The 18,648-nt window shown below is 37.8% G+C and overlaps 1 protein-coding gene across 1 annotated transcript in view; it reads right to left on the bottom strand.

The window, feature by feature from the left end:
* Positions 1-1,305: 1,305 nt before the first annotated feature.
* SNX13 (sorting nexin 13) overlaps positions 1,306-18,648 on the bottom strand; it is a 53,319-nt gene continuing 35,976 nt past the window's right edge. The window contains exons 16-26 of the mRNA XM_053466462.1: positions 17,339-17,376; positions 16,058-16,127; positions 12,684-12,826; positions 8,810-8,917; positions 8,500-8,610; positions 6,658-6,819; positions 5,834-5,902; positions 3,171-3,316; positions 2,782-2,850; positions 1,888-2,000; positions 1,306-1,604 (exon numbers count right to left, since the gene is read on the bottom strand). Of these exons, the coding sequence (XP_053322437.1) occupies positions 1,357-1,604; positions 1,888-2,000; positions 2,782-2,850; positions 3,171-3,316; positions 5,834-5,902; positions 6,658-6,819; positions 8,500-8,610; positions 8,810-8,917; positions 12,684-12,826; positions 16,058-16,127; positions 17,339-17,376 (1,277 nt within the window). The 3' untranslated portion in view covers positions 1,306-1,356. The remainder of the gene's footprint in view (positions 1,605-1,887; positions 2,001-2,781; positions 2,851-3,170; positions 3,317-5,833; positions 5,903-6,657; positions 6,820-8,499; positions 8,611-8,809; positions 8,918-12,683; positions 12,827-16,057; positions 16,128-17,338; positions 17,377-18,648) is intronic.

Here is an 18,648-nt window from a genome sequence, read left to right on the forward strand (position 1 = left end):
AACATGTAGTGAATGCTGTGCAAAAGGTGTATTTTGTACGTAAAAAAATAAAATACAGTTTATTTTTGTACTAAAATTAGCCGGGGATGTCCTAATACAGTTCAATACATTTCATGTGCAAAAATACAATGCTTCTAACACAGAGTCATCAGAATAAAGGAGTGCTATACATATCTACGATGCAGACGGATGGGAAATAACGTAACGGATAACAGAGTTGCTCCATTTGAGAGTTTCTTAAACACACATATACACGTTCAGAAAGTTAGCTTTTATGCGGATATGACAACCCCAGAGAAATCCTTTCTACACCAAAGGTGAACCAAATATTAAAAAGGGTGAAAATCAGGTTCTTTCCTTAATTTTACAACTATATATTTTCAAGCACATATTTTTTGTGAGTACAACTCCAAACCAAAGGTTTCTTTACTTAGTAAAGACAAACACCACCATGGTCCTAACATCACTGTCAGGCCAGCTCCAGCTTCTACAATACACGGCTCTATTATGTTTTAAAAGAGCAACGCATTAGTATTGTGGGTCAAAGGCATGCACTGAGCACATTCATTAGATCCTAAATTCAATCTGTATTAAAGTTTATTCATTGATTTGTTAAAACCGATTTGTTGAGAGGGGGAAAAACCTGCACTGGTGACCACCAAGCCTGATGAGAAAATGATGGAGAATATAACTTACTCCTCATTAGGGTTAAGCTATTAAATAGGCTAAAAACCCCAGGCAGGGACTGTTCTGCTTTCAGCAACTGACCTGTGGAAACAATGTGAGATACTACTAAGTATATCGTCACTTCTCGAACTCCGTGGGATTCCAATACGCAAACTCACCTCATCCACATCAATGCTGACCTAGACCTACCAGGCCACGATGTGAGCATCACAATGAATGATACTAATCAGCAGTTACATTGCACAATCTCCCAGCTCCAGCACATGCCAGCTTGACTCTTCAGCATTCCTCTGTATTTGTGCTTGTACTTCATGTAGAAAAATACAATCTGGCACATCTCCAACACCAGAAATCCCACATTCTCATTCCCCTTTGTCAGAAATGAGAGGCCCAACATTGCAAGCTGAACATTTTGTAGATCAGCCGTCTTCTCAATGTCACAAATGCACCAAGAAACGCTTAGACATACAAACCCAACCAGATGATGATCGAACAGTAGGTGAGAAGAGTAACACGTTTTATGGATGTGTTCGTAATATCTATGACCGTAAATGACTGGTGCAGAAATATCAGGAGATGTTTCTAGGCCCCAGCAAACATCCATGATATTGTTCAGCATTTCTTGGATCAGTCTATAGGGCAATGCTTTTCTATTTTTATTTTGGAGTGTCACCTTTTCTGTAAGGAAGGCGCTTGAGAAGACTGTAGTCTCTGTTTATATTTCCGCATTCGTTCTGACCTGGAGTGCAGTTTATTGAACAGCTCGCGGAATTTATACTGTGAAAATAAGGTCTCCAAGAAGCCTTCTAAAAAAACATACACAACTCTCCGGTTCAGCTGGTTGTGCTGAAACATTTCAAAGACCCGAAGAATGCCTTTTCGCGTTGTTTCTGCCCCGATAATGTGTTTTAGTTCATCTAGAGAAACAAAAAAAAGCAAGGTAAAAACACAACTATGCCACATGTACACATTTCAGCATAGCTACGAGAGATAATCTACATAGATGGGATCTACTGTAGACACAGTAATGATCTTTGCAAGAAATAATACATAAAATACACAAGAAAAGTTAGGATTTATAAAATTTGTGTTTCTAAATTTCCTACATAGAAATGAATAAAACAAGAGAAAAGTAAACTGTATTCTTTTAATTGCAGGTGCTCTTTTTCTTAAAACAAACACGATAATGGCTTAGGCTACCTGGCATGATCTCCAATAGCTTTGTTTTAGCTGCCACTCTTGTTCTCATACGAATGCTCCGGTCTCTTCGTGGAGCCGTCTCGGCTAATATCCCATTTGGCCAAAATGAGTCCCTGCAAAAGAAGAATATACAAATGAATCAGACATGGACGGCAATCTGCGGGATAGGCCTCTTTAGGAAGAAAAAAATCCTTGGATTTAAACTTAGGCTGCACAACAACAACTACGGGGGCAAAGTTTGTGTTCTGTCATAAACCGTCCTGTCTCCTCTCCAAGCTATATGTAGAGTCCATGGTTGTTGCCACTCATAGGCTTTTTAGCTGGCATTTCATAAATAGGTACCGAAATTCCACAAGCCCTGTATGGACACTATGCCACCAGGTTACACACACACACACCATCTCTGCAAAGCCTCATCCAGTCTTCCGGTACACAACAAGATGTCAAGATGAATTATAAATATAAAATCAATACCCAATTCTGTTATACAAAAGGCTGTGGGGCTATTGGTAGGGATGGCTGTGGCTAAAGGGGAGGGACATTCAGCAGTGCTAGAAATGATGACATTAATGCAGCATTTAGTTTTAAATAGGTTAATACATTTCAATAACACATCCTTATATAGCATACTCATATTTTAGACGCCATTGCTTATAGGTATGCCTAGTCTGGAAAGAGAAAAAAAAATGGGTAGATGTCCCTTTTCAGTAATGAGCAGGTGAAAAAAGATAAGGTGATCATAGCCAACGGCATAACCACTTAAGAGCCCCAGTGTGAATGATCATTTCAGTAAAGAATACATATGCATTTCATTATAAACATCCATTCTGAATAATATTATCCCTATGAAACTATTTAAAATGTATCTTTCTTGCCTTCACCTAAAATCTATACCTGAAATGCTTCACATAATCTGCTACTTGGTCTGGTGATGTCATCGATTCCACATGATCAACAATTTTCCTAAAGAAAAAATGAATATTAACATTTATCAATGTGCCATTTATCAGGATACTTCATTTCAAATTCACTTAATGAATGACATTCCGACTACAGAGTACATTATAAAAGGGTGACTAAATATTAAACAACATACATGTATTCTAATTCCATGTTATCCCGACAGACTGCAGAAGACACTTACTAATGCAAAATGGCTAAAAACTGAACTTCAGGAAATCACAAGGAAAAAAATCACGATAAGCATGACTCTAGACACTGACTGCAATGAAGAGGTAATGTAAAGTAATATATGGCACGCAAAAGATAAACTAAACTCAAACCTATTAATTGTGTCTCCATATGTGGCTCTAATTAGCTGCTGAAGGAGGCTTGTAATCTGCCTTCTTAACCACTGATTTCGTTCTTTTAGGTCAAAGACTTCATCCATAAGGAGCAGCATAACTCGAAGAGGAATATTGTCATCAACCTATCAAAATAAGATTGCTTACAAGTTAATCTGCTTTTAAAATTATCAGTTTAGAAAATGTTTCAAAATAAGTATTTATATATATATATATATATATATATATATGATTTTTTTTTATTACTGTTAAAACTATTTAGAAAAAAATCTCTAGTAGAGTCAGGTAATTATTTGAAGCATAAGAGAATAGATTAATTTTAAAATTACATCTTTTACTAGATATTAAACAACAGTTATACATAAAGTTGTTATAACAAACCAGTCAGTAAATAAGACATACTGCAACATTAAAAAAAAGAAGATGCAAAAACATCCGGAAGAACAAGTGGCCCCATGACCATTTTACAGCCATGACGGAAATTCCAAAGGACTTTAATACACAGTCATTTGTCAAAGTGATGGGAACATGGGTATACCCAGTAAGACATCACGGAATGCTTTGATGTGACATATAAAATGTATAGGAGAAGACAGGTGCAGAATTAATGACGATGACCAATATGCATAGAATCGCCAATCTTTGAGGCACAAGTTCTAGTTAAAGATAAAAGATCTCCTATTGTATTCTCTGAGCTACGAAGGCTTCTTTCAAAAACACGGGGGGAAATTCCACATCTTCTTTTAAAAATGACAGCATTTTTTTCTTCTAAGCCAAACACCTATATTAGTTACAAAGTTATGTAACCTATGCACTGTAAAAATAATGACAGTGCATCAGATAAAGATTTAATTGGAATAATAAGATACTTACATGAACTAAATGCATTACAAACATCCCTTTAACACCTTTATTCACCCACAATTAATATTACCAATCCCCCAAAGATATAAGGAAGTTGTGAGGGAGATTTACTTAAATACAGAAGGAAAACTGTTATGTTTACTTTCAAATTAGTTTACGGTGTTTCATGGTTCCTAAACCGCGTAGTTCTAATTTTGGGCGTTATCAGGGTAACTTTGTCACTGTATGCACACATTCACATTTTGTGCTTGTTTTATTGAGTTTGTTCTAACATATCAGGTAGTGCGCCGTGTATTTGACCCTTCCTGATATCTTGTACTTTTGCATATTTGTTACACTGAAATGTTTTAGATCAAACAAATTTTAATATTAGACAAAGATCACTTGAGTAAACACAAAATGCAGTTTTTAAGTCATGATTTCATGTGTAGAGGGAAAAAAAGCTATCCAACTCTACCTGGTCCTATGTGAAAAAGTAATTGCCCCCTTAGTTACAAAATCATCCAATTAACTAATGTAATTAATTATTGGGTTGAATTTCACTAGACAGATGAGAAACAAAGTCATTATGATCTATCAGTTTGGAGAGGGTTACAAAGCCATTTATAAGGCTCTGGGACTTCAGTGAACCACAGTGCCAGCCATTATCTACAAATGGCGAAAAACGGAGGGGCCGGCCTGCCTAAATTCCTCCAGGAACGTATTGACGATTCATCCAGGAGATCACACAAGAGCCCAGACATCCATGTAAAGAAATGCATGGGAGAGTAGCAAGGTGAAAACCACTGCTGATTAAAAGGCTCATCTCACATTTGCCAAAAAACATCTTCATGACCCTGAAGACTTTTGCTATGATATTCTGTGAACTGATGAGTCAAGTATAGCTTTTTGGAAGACCAATAAGAACATTATACCAGCAAACACGTTGTTGTCTGGGGCTGCTTTGTTGCTTCGGGACCTGGGCAACTTGTCAATTGATGGAACGATGAATTCTGCTCTCTACCAGAATATCCTGAAGGAGAATGTCCGGCCATCAGCTCATGACCTAAAGCTCAAATGCAGTTGGGTTATGCAGCAAGACATTGACCCGAAGCAAGTCCAACTCTGAATAGCTCAAAAGAAACAAAATGAAAGTGGTCTACTCAAAGTTCTGACTTAAGTCCAACTGAGATGTTGCAGCATGACCTCAAAAAGGGAGTTAATGTTCGGAAACCCTCCAACATGGCTAAGGGCCAAGAATGGGCCAAGATTCATTTGCTGTGATGTAAAATACTAATTGCCAGTTATCGCAGCCAAAGGTACACATGGGTGATATTGGTCTTGATTAACTCTTTACCTTCGATAAATGAAATGATCATGTAAAAAAGCTGCATTTTGTGTTTACGCAAGTTGTCTTCTATTAAAATTAGTTGGATGATATGAAACAGTTAAACGTGACAAATAAGCAAAATAGAAACCAGGAAAGGGGCAAATGCTTTTTCATAGCACTGTACAAATTATATTTCCTATAAAGATGGGGTAATTACAGAGAGGGAATTTATTACAGATATCTTGAAGACAACACAAGTAGGTTTTTCATTTATTTAGGATACGGATAGTCCAGAAATAATTGCTCTGTAGCAAACAGCAGATTCTCAAAGGGAAAACTACTTAAAAACAGAATCTCAATATTATATCAGAAAAACATAATTACTATCAAAGATAGAAGTGAATTATCAATAACTGTATGTTATACAAAACTTTAATTCATTTAAAAGAGGTTTAAAGCTGAAACTCACATTGTCATCCAGCTGTGCTGATATTCTAAAGTGCTCTGGATCATCGGGTTTTGGTACAAGGATAGGAGCCTTTGAGGTAAAATAATATTTAAATGTTATGTCATAGCTACACATACAGCTACATATTTAAATAGGTCATCATAAGTATAAAGCAAAAGAACCACAGCAAAATCTTGCATACTAAAGCACTATTACAACGTTAATAAGACAGGGACCAGGTATTTAACAGTCTCAAAAGGTATGACATATATAGTCGGCTTAGACAAAATCTAGCATGTTAAACAAAGAAAGCCTTGGTGGTGATTTTTTTTTTTCAATCCACTGAAAACGTAATCTTGCAGAACAAGTACTGAAACATTACAAATGAGGAAAAACTGACACTGTTAATTTGTGTGTGCAGGGTTTGGATGTTAGTACTAGATTTGACTTTTTTTTTTTTTTAATAAAGGTTCAGGACAGAAGGTGGAATAGCACCTTTAAATGGCATACAGTATTGGGTACAAGCAGTAGGAAATCGCTATTGCTAGGCATCGCACCCGGCACCTTGATGACGTAAACTAGGTAGTGATTAGTGTCAGGGTGAATAGGCAAGTGACAGGTTACTGTGCTGAAGGCCATCGTCATGCTCACTCAGACAAAGCATGGGTTAAACACCAGAATATCAGACAGCCACATGGAGCCCAGCACCCACCGCCTACCATGTGTCACCCGACTACGTCCAAACACCAAAAATATAGTACAGATACACAGTTGAAGTATGGGGACCAAACATACACTTATAGACGTGCCTTTGACGTCGAGAACCGTTTTTGAGCTGCACGTACCTTAAAAAAGGATTGCTTTAAATCTTGCCCTATTTTTTCTGACATTTTACCCATGTTATCAGACATTTTATTCATTCCTTCAGCCAAGCTATCAGGGATTGATTTAACGGCATTGGAAACATTCCTCATAGAATTGCGTAACGGATTCACAAATGTGTCCATCTAAAATAAAAAATAAACAGAACCTCAGAATGATAGATGTAAGTGAAGTCAAAGGAGATGCACAAAGCCCAACTTTGGCAAAGAATATTAAAAGAACTACTTTTTTTATACATTAAGACTTAAAGTTCTTGACATAATTTGATTGATGTTGGAAGTTTTGTTAGAGACCAGGTACATGGAATTCACTGCCAGAAGAAGAGGATGGCATTGACAGTCCCTGTTCCGTAAAGAAAAATAGTTACATAAATGTGTTTCAACATACTTAAACCCTTCTTTTCTCTTTAAACAAATCACCACATTATCTAATCTCTCTCTCTCTCTCTCTCTGAGGTCTAGATTCAAAAAAACACGTAGGTGAGCAAAACTGAGGCATCTACTGATTAAATTATAATGATTTATAGTGCTGAATATATCCAGTTATTTAGTGCACTAAAGTAGGTTTTCTGCCCTTGGTAGTAGTACCAACTACAAATGAGACACCATAGAGAAGCGCCCTGGCTCCAGTTATGGTGCCGTTTTATTATATTTTCTATTAGACAGAAATTGTGCCCCCTGGTGTTAAAATCATGTCATATTTTAAGGTTACAGCAAGCAGAGGACAAATGTAATCCATGGCAACAACATACTGTGGGATGTAATAAAGAAACAAAAAGAAATAACGCTTCAACAAGACCCTTTTCATAGTTTCACTGGGACCATTAAAATAATTTTTAATGAATTGTGACAAGTGTTTCTTTAAAACAGTTCTTTTGGCAAAGACTGGTCTCTCTGTTTTTGATATAATTAAGACACACTATTAAACTAATAAAAGGACACGTTCACTTGGTCCAGTGACACTTAAATCCGTACCATAAGGACCCATATACGTCCCATATCAAAAGAAACACAAAGTACCAGACACAATACAAACATACAGGCTTGCAAAATGTGCTTAAAGCCACACAAAAAAAGGCAGAAAAAATACAGGCTGCAGGCGGTCACACACAGTCTTAAATGTGTAACTGTTACTAAAAAACACATTCTTGCAAGAAAACATTTTAATGAGGGTGAAAAAAACAAAACACGTAGGTGAGCAAAACTGAGGCATCTACCGATTAAATTATAATGATTTATAGTGCGGAATATATCCAGTTATTTAGTGCACTAAAGTAGGTTTTATTTTATGTAGTTCCAATAAACCTTTATCTACAGACCTATAGGCTGCCATTGTAGGCAGTAGATTTGTGCATTCAGATCCAAATTTTACCTGTAACAAAATTTGGCAATTTCGTTCATATGAGGGACCCCCAATAAAACAAACAAAAACAAAGTGGAGAGCTCTGAATTTTCACTTGCATCTTGGAGTACTTCCGCAAAAGGGGCAGAGCCATGGGCACTGCCTTTCCACCATTCCGCCAATCAGACGAAGAAAGAAGACAGAAGAACAAGAAGAAGCAAGAGAGGAATCGGAGCGGTGAGGTCAAGGAGACAAGGACATGGAATCATTCGACGGACAAGGTGGAAACACATTGAGAGAAAGTGCGTAAGACTGACATGTAGACTTTGAAATTGGTCATTATAAATTCATGATTTGACAAGCCTGCACATACAACTTTTATTGTTCAGGAACGGTGTCTAACTTTATCGCGGGAATTACCGGTTTGTTTAGCCTTTTTAACTGAAATGAAATGGAAGCCATACCTTGCGTGCAAAGTCTCCTTTCCCCTTATTATAGGCTTTGTTCTCCAGAAAGTCCATTACGTATGGAGCAAGTGCCGGGCATGCTTTTATCAGCTCAGGGTTTAATAATAACTAAATAGATTGAAAAAAGGAAGTGTCAAGACAAACGCTGTATCCGACGACACATGAACATGAATTAACAAAGCAAAACAAATTATAAGGTTTAATGCAAGTCTATTACTCTTGAACATGGTAAGGCACAGTCCTAGAACATGCTATTACGAAATGGAAAATATTTATGCCTAAAATTAGTCAGATGTCGGACAATTACCTGTAAATATGCGTTCAGATCATTTTTTCTCTTTTCTAGAAATTCCTTATCCATATTGTTGAATGTTTTCTTCCCTGGAAGCTTCAACAGACTGCCAAGGTTTTCAAACTGAAAACATAATTTTATTTTATTTTTTAAAAGAAAGCCCTTGAAAGATAACATGGGAGATATTAGAGTATAACTGGGTAAAAAAGCATCAGAGGACAGGTACCAAATTCTAGTATATTCCCAAGCTGGAATCATCCGCACAGAAAGACATACAAACATTCAGCACAAACTAGACTAAATAAACACTGTGGGAACGGAGAACAGTCATTCCGATTATAGAATGTTTAATGTGTGTTTATAGTCTCCCTGAGCATTTTCCTGAGGTAGAGATGCTTGCTGAAAACCAAATCCTGCACTTCAACAATGAATGCAATAGAGGATACAACAGAACAGCTTTTAGAGAAGATTATCATCTTCAAAACGTATACCGGACAGACTTCATTAAGTTACAGACTCTGAACCGTTATTATAAATGTTTTAAAATGACTGATGAGGGCTTGAACCAACACAATCATTTAAATGCACGCTTTAAAGAAAGTAGTTGAGATATAGAGCTGCAGTATGATACTGGTTGGTCACACTGATAGCCCTGAACAACATGGCCTGGCTTACATCACGTTTTTGCCAAAATGAAGAAGCCCTGAACACAGATGCACTACAGTAAGCACTATATAATCTGAGAGCGGATTCAGGTCGAGCCGGGGCAGGCAACCTTTTGCTCTCTAGCACCAGCATACTAGAACTCTCATGACATCCTGACAGCAATATGTCAGCATAATGAGTTGTAATCAGTAGCAGAAAAAAACCCACCAAAAACTACCATCCTGATGCTAATCTGAGCATCTAGTAGTATATAACACACTGTAAGGCAATAAGCAACACATGGATGTGTTTGGTGCTTTGGTCTAGTGTAAGAGCCGACACTCAATCCAGTGGGTAGGAACTTGTGCTAAGCCCTAGGATCAGGAGTTTATGGACAGCTGGAAGTACAATGTGTGTTCACATTGCCTCATTCACTTTAACAATGGCTTCGGTGAGTTCATATGGGGTTCATATCTTTGCTGAAACTATTTTACAACCCAACTGTACCCAATTCTAATCTTAAAGGAGGGTCTCAGGGGTTTATTTTAATATTACAAGGGGAGCTGATTCTACTGCAGTGAGGAGATACTGAACACCTACTCTGATGGTCCATTTTGTCAGAATGTAAAAAAAAAATACAACATTATAGTATACGGTATATTTGGATTAAGAGCAGACCAGGATTAAAAGAAAAAATGTACAACTAAGTGCCTAGAAAATGCCGATTAAATGAAGAAAAAAAAAAAGAATAAAATGACAGAAGAGTTAAATGGTTAATCGGCCACTGAGCCTCCTAAAACCAGGGTGAATTGCGTTACACGGTATCCATTTCCACCATGCTCTGAGCTTTGATCATTTTGTAGCCTGATCAATCAAGCTCATAAGACCATATCTTACTGCACAGTTGATAAGAAATTGCCCTGCTCTTAACCCTCAAGGAGGGCCACTTTACTAATGAAGGCATCAGAGGGAATGTATTACTAATCTCTGACATGAAGTAATCATCTAGGCATGGGTATGACAAACACCAGAACAAACTAAAAACGTCAGCTCGCAGTCAGCATAATAAAACTATTTCCAATGCTTTAGTGTACTTACAACTTTTATACATCCTGGGACTTTGCCTTGAGAACATTTGACTTGATAATGTGTAATTGCTTTTAGACTATTACTAAAATGCCTGCGTGTGTCCATTTTGTGATATTTAGGGACATTAAACCCCTTCCCCCTCCAACATGGCGCCACAGCACTTCCACCCAACTTAGTCTAGAGCTTCATTATTCAGTCTCTGCTACACCGAGTCTCAGATAAACTGAGATCACCTGAGTCTGGGAACTAGTAACTAGAGATGGGGTAACTGGGGATGAAACGCAGAGAAAGACAACAGCAGTGTTTTAGGAAATTAGAATAAAAATGGAAACAAAAGGCATTCCTCCTATATAGTGAAACTATGGAGAGAAGATGATAGCAGGTAGGGCGTGGGACATCTTCATCACATAATGTCCTGCCCCGTACATACCATATTGCACAGGGAAACCTGCTATTACGATTGTAAGAGTGCAGAATCCATGTGAGCTACAGGGAATAGATATCAAACTTTTCTTTTAATTTGATCTTTCATATATTTGAAAAACAAGCAAAAAAATTAAATAAAATAAACATACATTCAGATACTTCAATACATAAAGATGCTTAAATGTATTTTAAGAATCTGCTGGTGCTATGCACTTACCAAGTAGACATATTTTTTACTCAGGGCTCTCATCACATGTATCGTATTAAACGGCTTCACAACAGTGTCTTGTATCTTAATTAGAGGTTAAGCTTTGTATCTAAAACATACTTCTAACAGGCCCCTCTTCTGCTTTTGTACCAGTATATCATTATGTTTGTGAACGTTATCGTCAATTGTAACTGCTGCCACGCCTTAAAAATTGAATTTGCAATGCTTTGAGATTAATAGGCCAGCTTCTCAAATCCTTCAAGGTATGGAAAATGGCCTGCGAAAAATATATCTGTGTTCCAGATAACTAAAGAGAGAGCAGCAACCCAAAAGTCGTGTATTTTAACAACTCAGCGCCAATGGAAAGGGTTTAGAAAGTTCCATAAGACCGTGCACATGATAACTACATGTAATAGAATGAAACAGGAAAAGATTTACACAAAAGATACTAAGTCTATTACAGTTTTAGGCAGCCAGAACGTAGATTATAAGAAATGAATAAATGAAATACAACAGTTTTGCATGTCGGGCTATGACCATAAAGAATGGCCACTCAAGCGCATACTAGCCTGGGACTGAGTTTGTATTTCATGTATTTGAAGCAATGAAAAAGGCAGATTTCTGTTGGTACACAGGCATGTCCGCAGCTGTCTTGAGCCTAGACCTCACAGATCCGTAAGCTTTCACCTAAAGCCCGTCTGATCAATTCCCAAGCTCGGTTTTTACATCCTAAGCTCTGTGACCAATACAACAAACGACCCAAACCACTGTTACACACCCATTACTCGCTTACTCAACATTCGTCTAGATCTCTGGACTAATAAATGACCAAAGGACTTATGTTACAAGAAAAATAGAAATTTACTCTGCTGCAAAGCTCTGCGATACATTATTGTCAAATTCCATAAGTATTATACCACGAGAATGCATTCCCTGATGAAAAATCAGGAGTGCAGAGGAAAAAGAATACATAAATTCAGGCACTGCATAGATTCCGTCTGTTGCCAGAAAGCTATTTCTGAACTATAAGTAAAGGGGGCTAGAAAATGTGAATGTTATTGTGTCCCTACACGGTGCTATAAGTATGTGCTAGAGGTGTGAAGCAAGATGTTTTGCAATACTGGAGTCTATCCACAAATAACAGAGAACGCCGAGTTACAATAGCAACAACCTGAGAGAATCTATGTCAACTCCAGCTAACCAACATATGGGGTTAATACCCTAGAATTGGCATGCTTTTCTGCCAAACTTACCCAACTAAATATACACTATATGGACAAAAGTATTGGGACCCCTGACTATTATACCAACAGGAACTTTGACATCATATTCTAAACACATAGACATTAATACGTAGTTGCCCCCCCCCCCTTCTATGCAGCTATAGCAGCTTCCACTCTTCTGGGAAGGCTTTGCACAAGATTTTGGAGTTTCTGTGGGAATTTTTGCCCATTCATCCAGTAGAGCATTTGTGAGGTCAGGCACAATCAGTTTTTAAGCCCAGAGGATTTGGGGATTTACCTGCTCAGTGATCCGCATGTGGAAATCATGGAAGTCACTGTAGCGGCGATAGGTTTTCCACTGATCTTCGAGACCTTCCAAGCTTCGTCGCTGGACAGTGATGGCGTACAGTGCGTAAGTTTTGCCGTGCTCGTTACAAACCCCTGTCACAGCATATGGGTCACAGTCAGCATGGACTATCAATGTAAATACAAAACATAGAGAGAAAATGCATGGAAATAAAAGTGAAAGGAGAAGAAATAAACAAGGAAATGGTTGCAGACCTGGGTATGAGTGTTTAAAACAGGAGAAAGGGATTTGTAAAAGGTTAATGGATAAATTCTATCCAGTATGTAGATGACAAAAAAAGGAATCAGTGTGGCAATACTTAAACATAAATATATTGGTTTATATATTTTAACCAAAATACGTAAATAAGGCCACTATATTGGTAGTCTACCTTCAGAACCTCAGTGGTAACTATTTGCTGTACTAAGCATTACCTTAACAGTCTACTGAAGGCCAGAGACATTTAAAGGAACCTCAAGAATGTGTTGGCTTTTGATCTGTTTAGTCGCCGGACACATATTTCATGTAGAGCTGTTAGTTTCATCTTCCATATGGTATTTGACTTGAAAATTAAAAGATTTATGGTTCGAGGAGAAACATTTAACTGTCAGGAACTTTAACTGTATTTCAGCTAGTTAGATTATACGCAATTATTTCTTATTCTTTCATACACATAAACTGCATAAATCCGAGGGCACGTGTAAATACAATCTGACGGCACAACTTGATTAAAAAATAAAATGATGATGTACTTTAGCTTTACAAGATAACGAGAGCAAAAGATGGGAAAGGACAAGGCCAGTGCGGTGACGGAAACATCCAAATGGTTTCTATGGCTCGATATAGTCCTCTGGACATATTTAAGCAGCATTTTTTATTTCAGCAGGACATTTTCTTAGTCTTAGCATTGTGGAAATCCACTTTGATGTAATTTATTGTTGTTGTTTGGTCTTTTCGACCTCAAAGGGTCAGTCTTACCATAGCATAACACGAGTCTCAAGAAAAAAGCCAATTATGAAGAATGAACATAGTAGATTCACATTGAACACACATTTATTTTGTGTGTAAGGCGCAATGAAGTACATTGTTAGGCCACTTTTCCCCACAAATGATTTCCAGATCTTTTTCCACAATTTACAGAAATTCACTGTTCAGCTAAGGCACTTCTCTCTTTCCCAATTTAAAATACCTTTCTTATAAAATGGTGCAAAACTGTATTATATAATGTATGTAATAATACACATACATACACACACAGGATAATGTATAAAAAGAATGCAATCCATAGCTACAACTGCTCTTTGGGATATTCCATTAGTTGCTATGGTGGCAAGTCCACTTTCACAACATTGTGCCAGAATGGCAAAGCATGTCTATCAATTAATATGGGTTACTTTGCTTCCCATAAAGTATAATATTCCATTCTCCATTGCTGTTCTCTAGGCATGTTAGTAGCAGGTTGACGGCTTGATTTAATCAGGGATATATACGTATTAAATGAAGAAAAATAATAATCAAGGTAACCAATGATTTCATGCAATTCTGCTAGATTTCTGATGTGTGATTACAATTCATGGGCACATCTGTAAACTCTATGCATGTACTATGGATACAAGGTAAAAACAAACGCATACAAAATCTCTACTTGTTATTTTGGTTTTTACTATACAGATATATCATGGATAGGGCTGCAACTAACGATTATTTTAATAATCGATTAATCGGCCGATTATTTTTTCGATTAATCGATTAATCGGATAAAAAAAAACAATATGCAAATTTTTCGTTTATTTAAAAGAATTTAATGAACTGGATGTTAAAAAACAACTTAAAATTTACATTAACATTCTTATTTTGTTATGATGTAATAAAAAACAATATTTTCAAAGTACAAGAACCCAAACACAATATTTATGAAACAAAATAACCCCAAACATTCTGAAAAGAGGTGGACTATTACTGTTCAAGAAACTTTGCCCCAGCACTTTGCACTTTGCACCCAGCACTTTGCACCCAGCACTTTGCACCCAGCACTTTGCACCCAGCCCTGGCACTTTGCACCCAGCACTTTGCACCCAGCACTTTGCCCCAGCCCTGGCACTTTGCATCCAGCACTTTGCACCCAGCATTCAGCACTTTGCACCAGCACTTTGCACTTTGCACCCAGCCCTGGCACTTTGCACCCAGCACTTTGCACCCAGCCCTGGCACTTTGCACCCAGCACTGGCACTTTGCACCCAGCACTTTGCACTGTGCCCCTGCACCCAGTCTCTAACTCTGCCCTGCACCCAGCCCTGCCCCCACATTCTGCCCTGCCCCCACACTCACACTCTGCCCTGCACCCACTCTGCCCTGCACCCACACTCACACCCTGCCCTGCATCCCCACCCCCACTCTGCCCTGCACCCAGTCTCCCACTCTGCTCTGCACCCACACTCACACCCTGCATCCCCACCCCCACTCTGCCCTGCACCCAGTCTCCTGCCCTGCACCCCCCACCCCCACTCTGCCCTGCACCCCCACCCCCACTCTGCCCTGCACCCACACTCACGAACCGCTCTGTGCGAATGGAGCCACTCGCACAGAGCGAACCGCTCTGTGCGAATGGAGCCACTCGCACAGAGCGAACCGCTCTGTGCGAATGGAGCCACTCGCACAGAGCGAACCGCTCTGTGCGAATGGAGCCACTCGCACAGAGCGAACCGCTCTGTGCGAGTGGAGCCACTCGCACAGAGCGAACCGCTCTGTGCGAGTGGCTCCATTCGCACAGAGCGATTCGCTCTGTGCGATCCGTGCACATAGACATGAAGAATACTTACCTCCGGAACGCGTCACATCCGTCACGTAGCTAAAAGAAGGCGGAGACTGCAGAGCGTGTAGCAGAAGCGGGGAACGCTCGCGGAGGTAAGTAAAAGGAGCCGAGTGCTCCAACAACGAATTGATCACTCGATTAATCGATAACGGAAATCGTTATCGATGATTTCCGTTATCGATTATTATCGATTTTATCGATTCGTTGTTTCAGCTCTAATCATGGATATTTTGGTAAATCACTTTGAATACCTCTTTTTATTTAGGATTACCCTAAATTTTTTAAATAGCAATTGTTTACATGGAATATGGAATAAGGTTTGGCACCATTTTGTAAAAAAGGCAATGCTAAGGAAGCATGAACACGAGCAAGCACAAAGGTACAGCGCTGCAGAATATGATGGTGCTATATAAAACAATAAATAATAATAAAGAGGCAATGCAACATGAATAAAAGTAATGATAAAAAACAATGAAAACAATAAACCTGTGCTTACATAAATAAAATAACTTACCAGTGTCGGAAATGTATGCACTAATTTGCACTAGCTCGTCAGGACTGACATTCGACAGGTCATCCAGAGACTGAAAGAATATAATGATCGTCATTTATAGCTTCCAGAACAGGAATATATTTTATATATTAGATATATGTATATATTAGAGACACACATGCATATATTTTTACTTAAAGGCACTTAAACAAATCCAAATGCCTGCATGCAAGATCATTTTCCTATTAAAAAACGGCATTTTACAATTACAACTTTTAAGCAATGTGTGTGTGAGGAATTTTCATTGTGACGATGAATGCATGCAATATAATTATAATAAAAACAAAAACTAGAACATGATGTCTTTTGAAACAGTTTGGAAGTTGGAGGCTTTTTTTTTTTTAAGCAACTTTATAAGAAAAAAACAAAAAACTGTGGAACATCCCTTTGAAATGACTGACCTTAGGAATGCCCTTGTCCCTATTCATTGCCTGCTCTGTTTATTGTAACCGCGTGACACAGGGGAGCTGTATTATTTGAGTAGGCATTTACTCCAGACATGGAATCACGCCAGAAACAACTAATCTGCTGGTGTTCAAACACCTGCACAAGCACGGCAGTCCCAGAATAGCACTAAACATTACAAACCAAGGGAAAGTAAAACGTTCCTTCATAGATATATACACGCTATTGTTTCCCAGACCTCATACCAACACCAATGTTTCCTTCACACCCCGTGAAATAATGCCTTTAATTCACAGGACACAAAAAGTGCCATTCAAAAGGGCAACCTGACACCTTCCTTTCCCGGAACGTTCTTACACCAAACAGGATGGTAAGGGCTCGGTTTGATTACTTGTGCACAAGAGATCAATTAGATCAAAAAACAGATATATTTTAATTACATAGAAAAGTTAACTATCAAATTGCCAAATTTTACCTAGCTAAGGAAAATCGTTGCAAGCATATTAATGTTAGTTTCATTAATAAATGTGTTTTTTTTTTAAAAATCACTATAGCTTTCATAGTCATTTCACAACCTATTTCATTTTTATTTTATAGCTATGTATTTTACATAACATAGTGGTTTTAGCTCCAATGAGAAGTAAAGACAAGAAAAATTAAGATGTAAAATTTTATATAACTACAAAACATTAAACAGCTGTGTGTATGTATGTGTGTAATATATATATATATATGTATATATATATCCACACACACACCAAATATTAAAAACATGAATTTATTGTATCAACATTAACAAAGTATTTCAAATAAATGATTAAAGATAAAAAAGCTTACCAAATTTATGCTGCCTGTTGGAGACCCATTAAAAGATTCTATGGGAAAAATAGCATGTATTTTTTAGTGCTTAAAAAAACAGCAATTTTATTCGACGCTTACTCAAGGGTAATCAAATCACGTCAACAAAACATTTCTAAAAAAAAATAAAGAAATTATGGCACACAATCTGAATTTCTAAATCTCATGGCCGCCAAGCAAAACATCTCAAAGAAAATGTATGTGGCACCTGCAACAAGCAAAGAAAAGGGCATTCATAAAACGGAGAGTGCTTCATAGGTTTCAAACTCTGGTCTTTGATAAGGCCGTCTTATATTACAAGAGAAACAATTTAACTGTTCTGTTTCTGGGAAGAGCAACATCTTATAAAGTGTACAGAAAAAGTGAACAAGTTACAAAATAATCTTTTATATAACAGGATGCAAACTGCACCACTAGGGGGCAACAAAACACAAGCGAACACATCAGAGTTCAGTATTTCCATACACGTAGGTAACATTTATAAAAACAACATATGTCACCGGCCCAAAGTCATCTCATAAACCATTAGATAACAAATATTTTTAAAATATAGAGTGCATGTTCTTGCTGGTGAATTTATTTTTAAGTAGAATCACTCCCATCCTTTCACGTTTATCTGATGGTCTAATGAGAAGTATATTCGGTCTAATGGCCCTCATGTGATAAGGGACACCGCAAGCATTTTAATACCTGTCTATAAGGACCAAAATCAGCTGTACAATTGGTTTACCGAGTAATATTGCGAAAGATGAAGGTTACCATACAAAACAAACAATGACAGACCACCATGTGAATAACTTAAAGGCAAACAGAACCACCTGCCACTTTTAAGGATTTGGTTCTCAGGATTCATGCTCGACTTTTAAATAAAAGAGTTAATATTTGCTTTGGCGGTGCATCTTACTTCCTTAAATAGGTTTACAAAAATGGGGCGTATTCACTAAAGGCAGAGCCGACAGAAGAGTTTTGGTTTTCCAACTCTGTCCCTTTACCGGTCATTATGAAGGGCTAACGATGGCAGGTTTCTCTAGCAAGAGGAGTTGACTTAACTTTTATTACACAAGGTCAGCCATGCTCTTCCTGCACCTTCATAATGTAAAGCGAGTACAAATAGTACAAGTCAGAGTAACAACTTCTTCCCAACTGAAGAAGGAAAGCTTTGGTTACGGGTTCCCTACTTTAAAACGGGAGCATGATTTTTAAATGGACATCTACTGAATAGTATTTTGACAATATCCGACTATCTCGGGTGGCGTAGACAACATTTCTATAGCTTGTATGATGACGGA

Source organism: Spea bombifrons, chromosome 5 (assembly GCF_027358695.1).
Source record: "Spea bombifrons isolate aSpeBom1 chromosome 5, aSpeBom1.2.pri, whole genome shotgun sequence".
NCBI lineage: Eukaryota > Metazoa > Chordata > Amphibia > Anura > Pelobatidae > Spea > Spea bombifrons.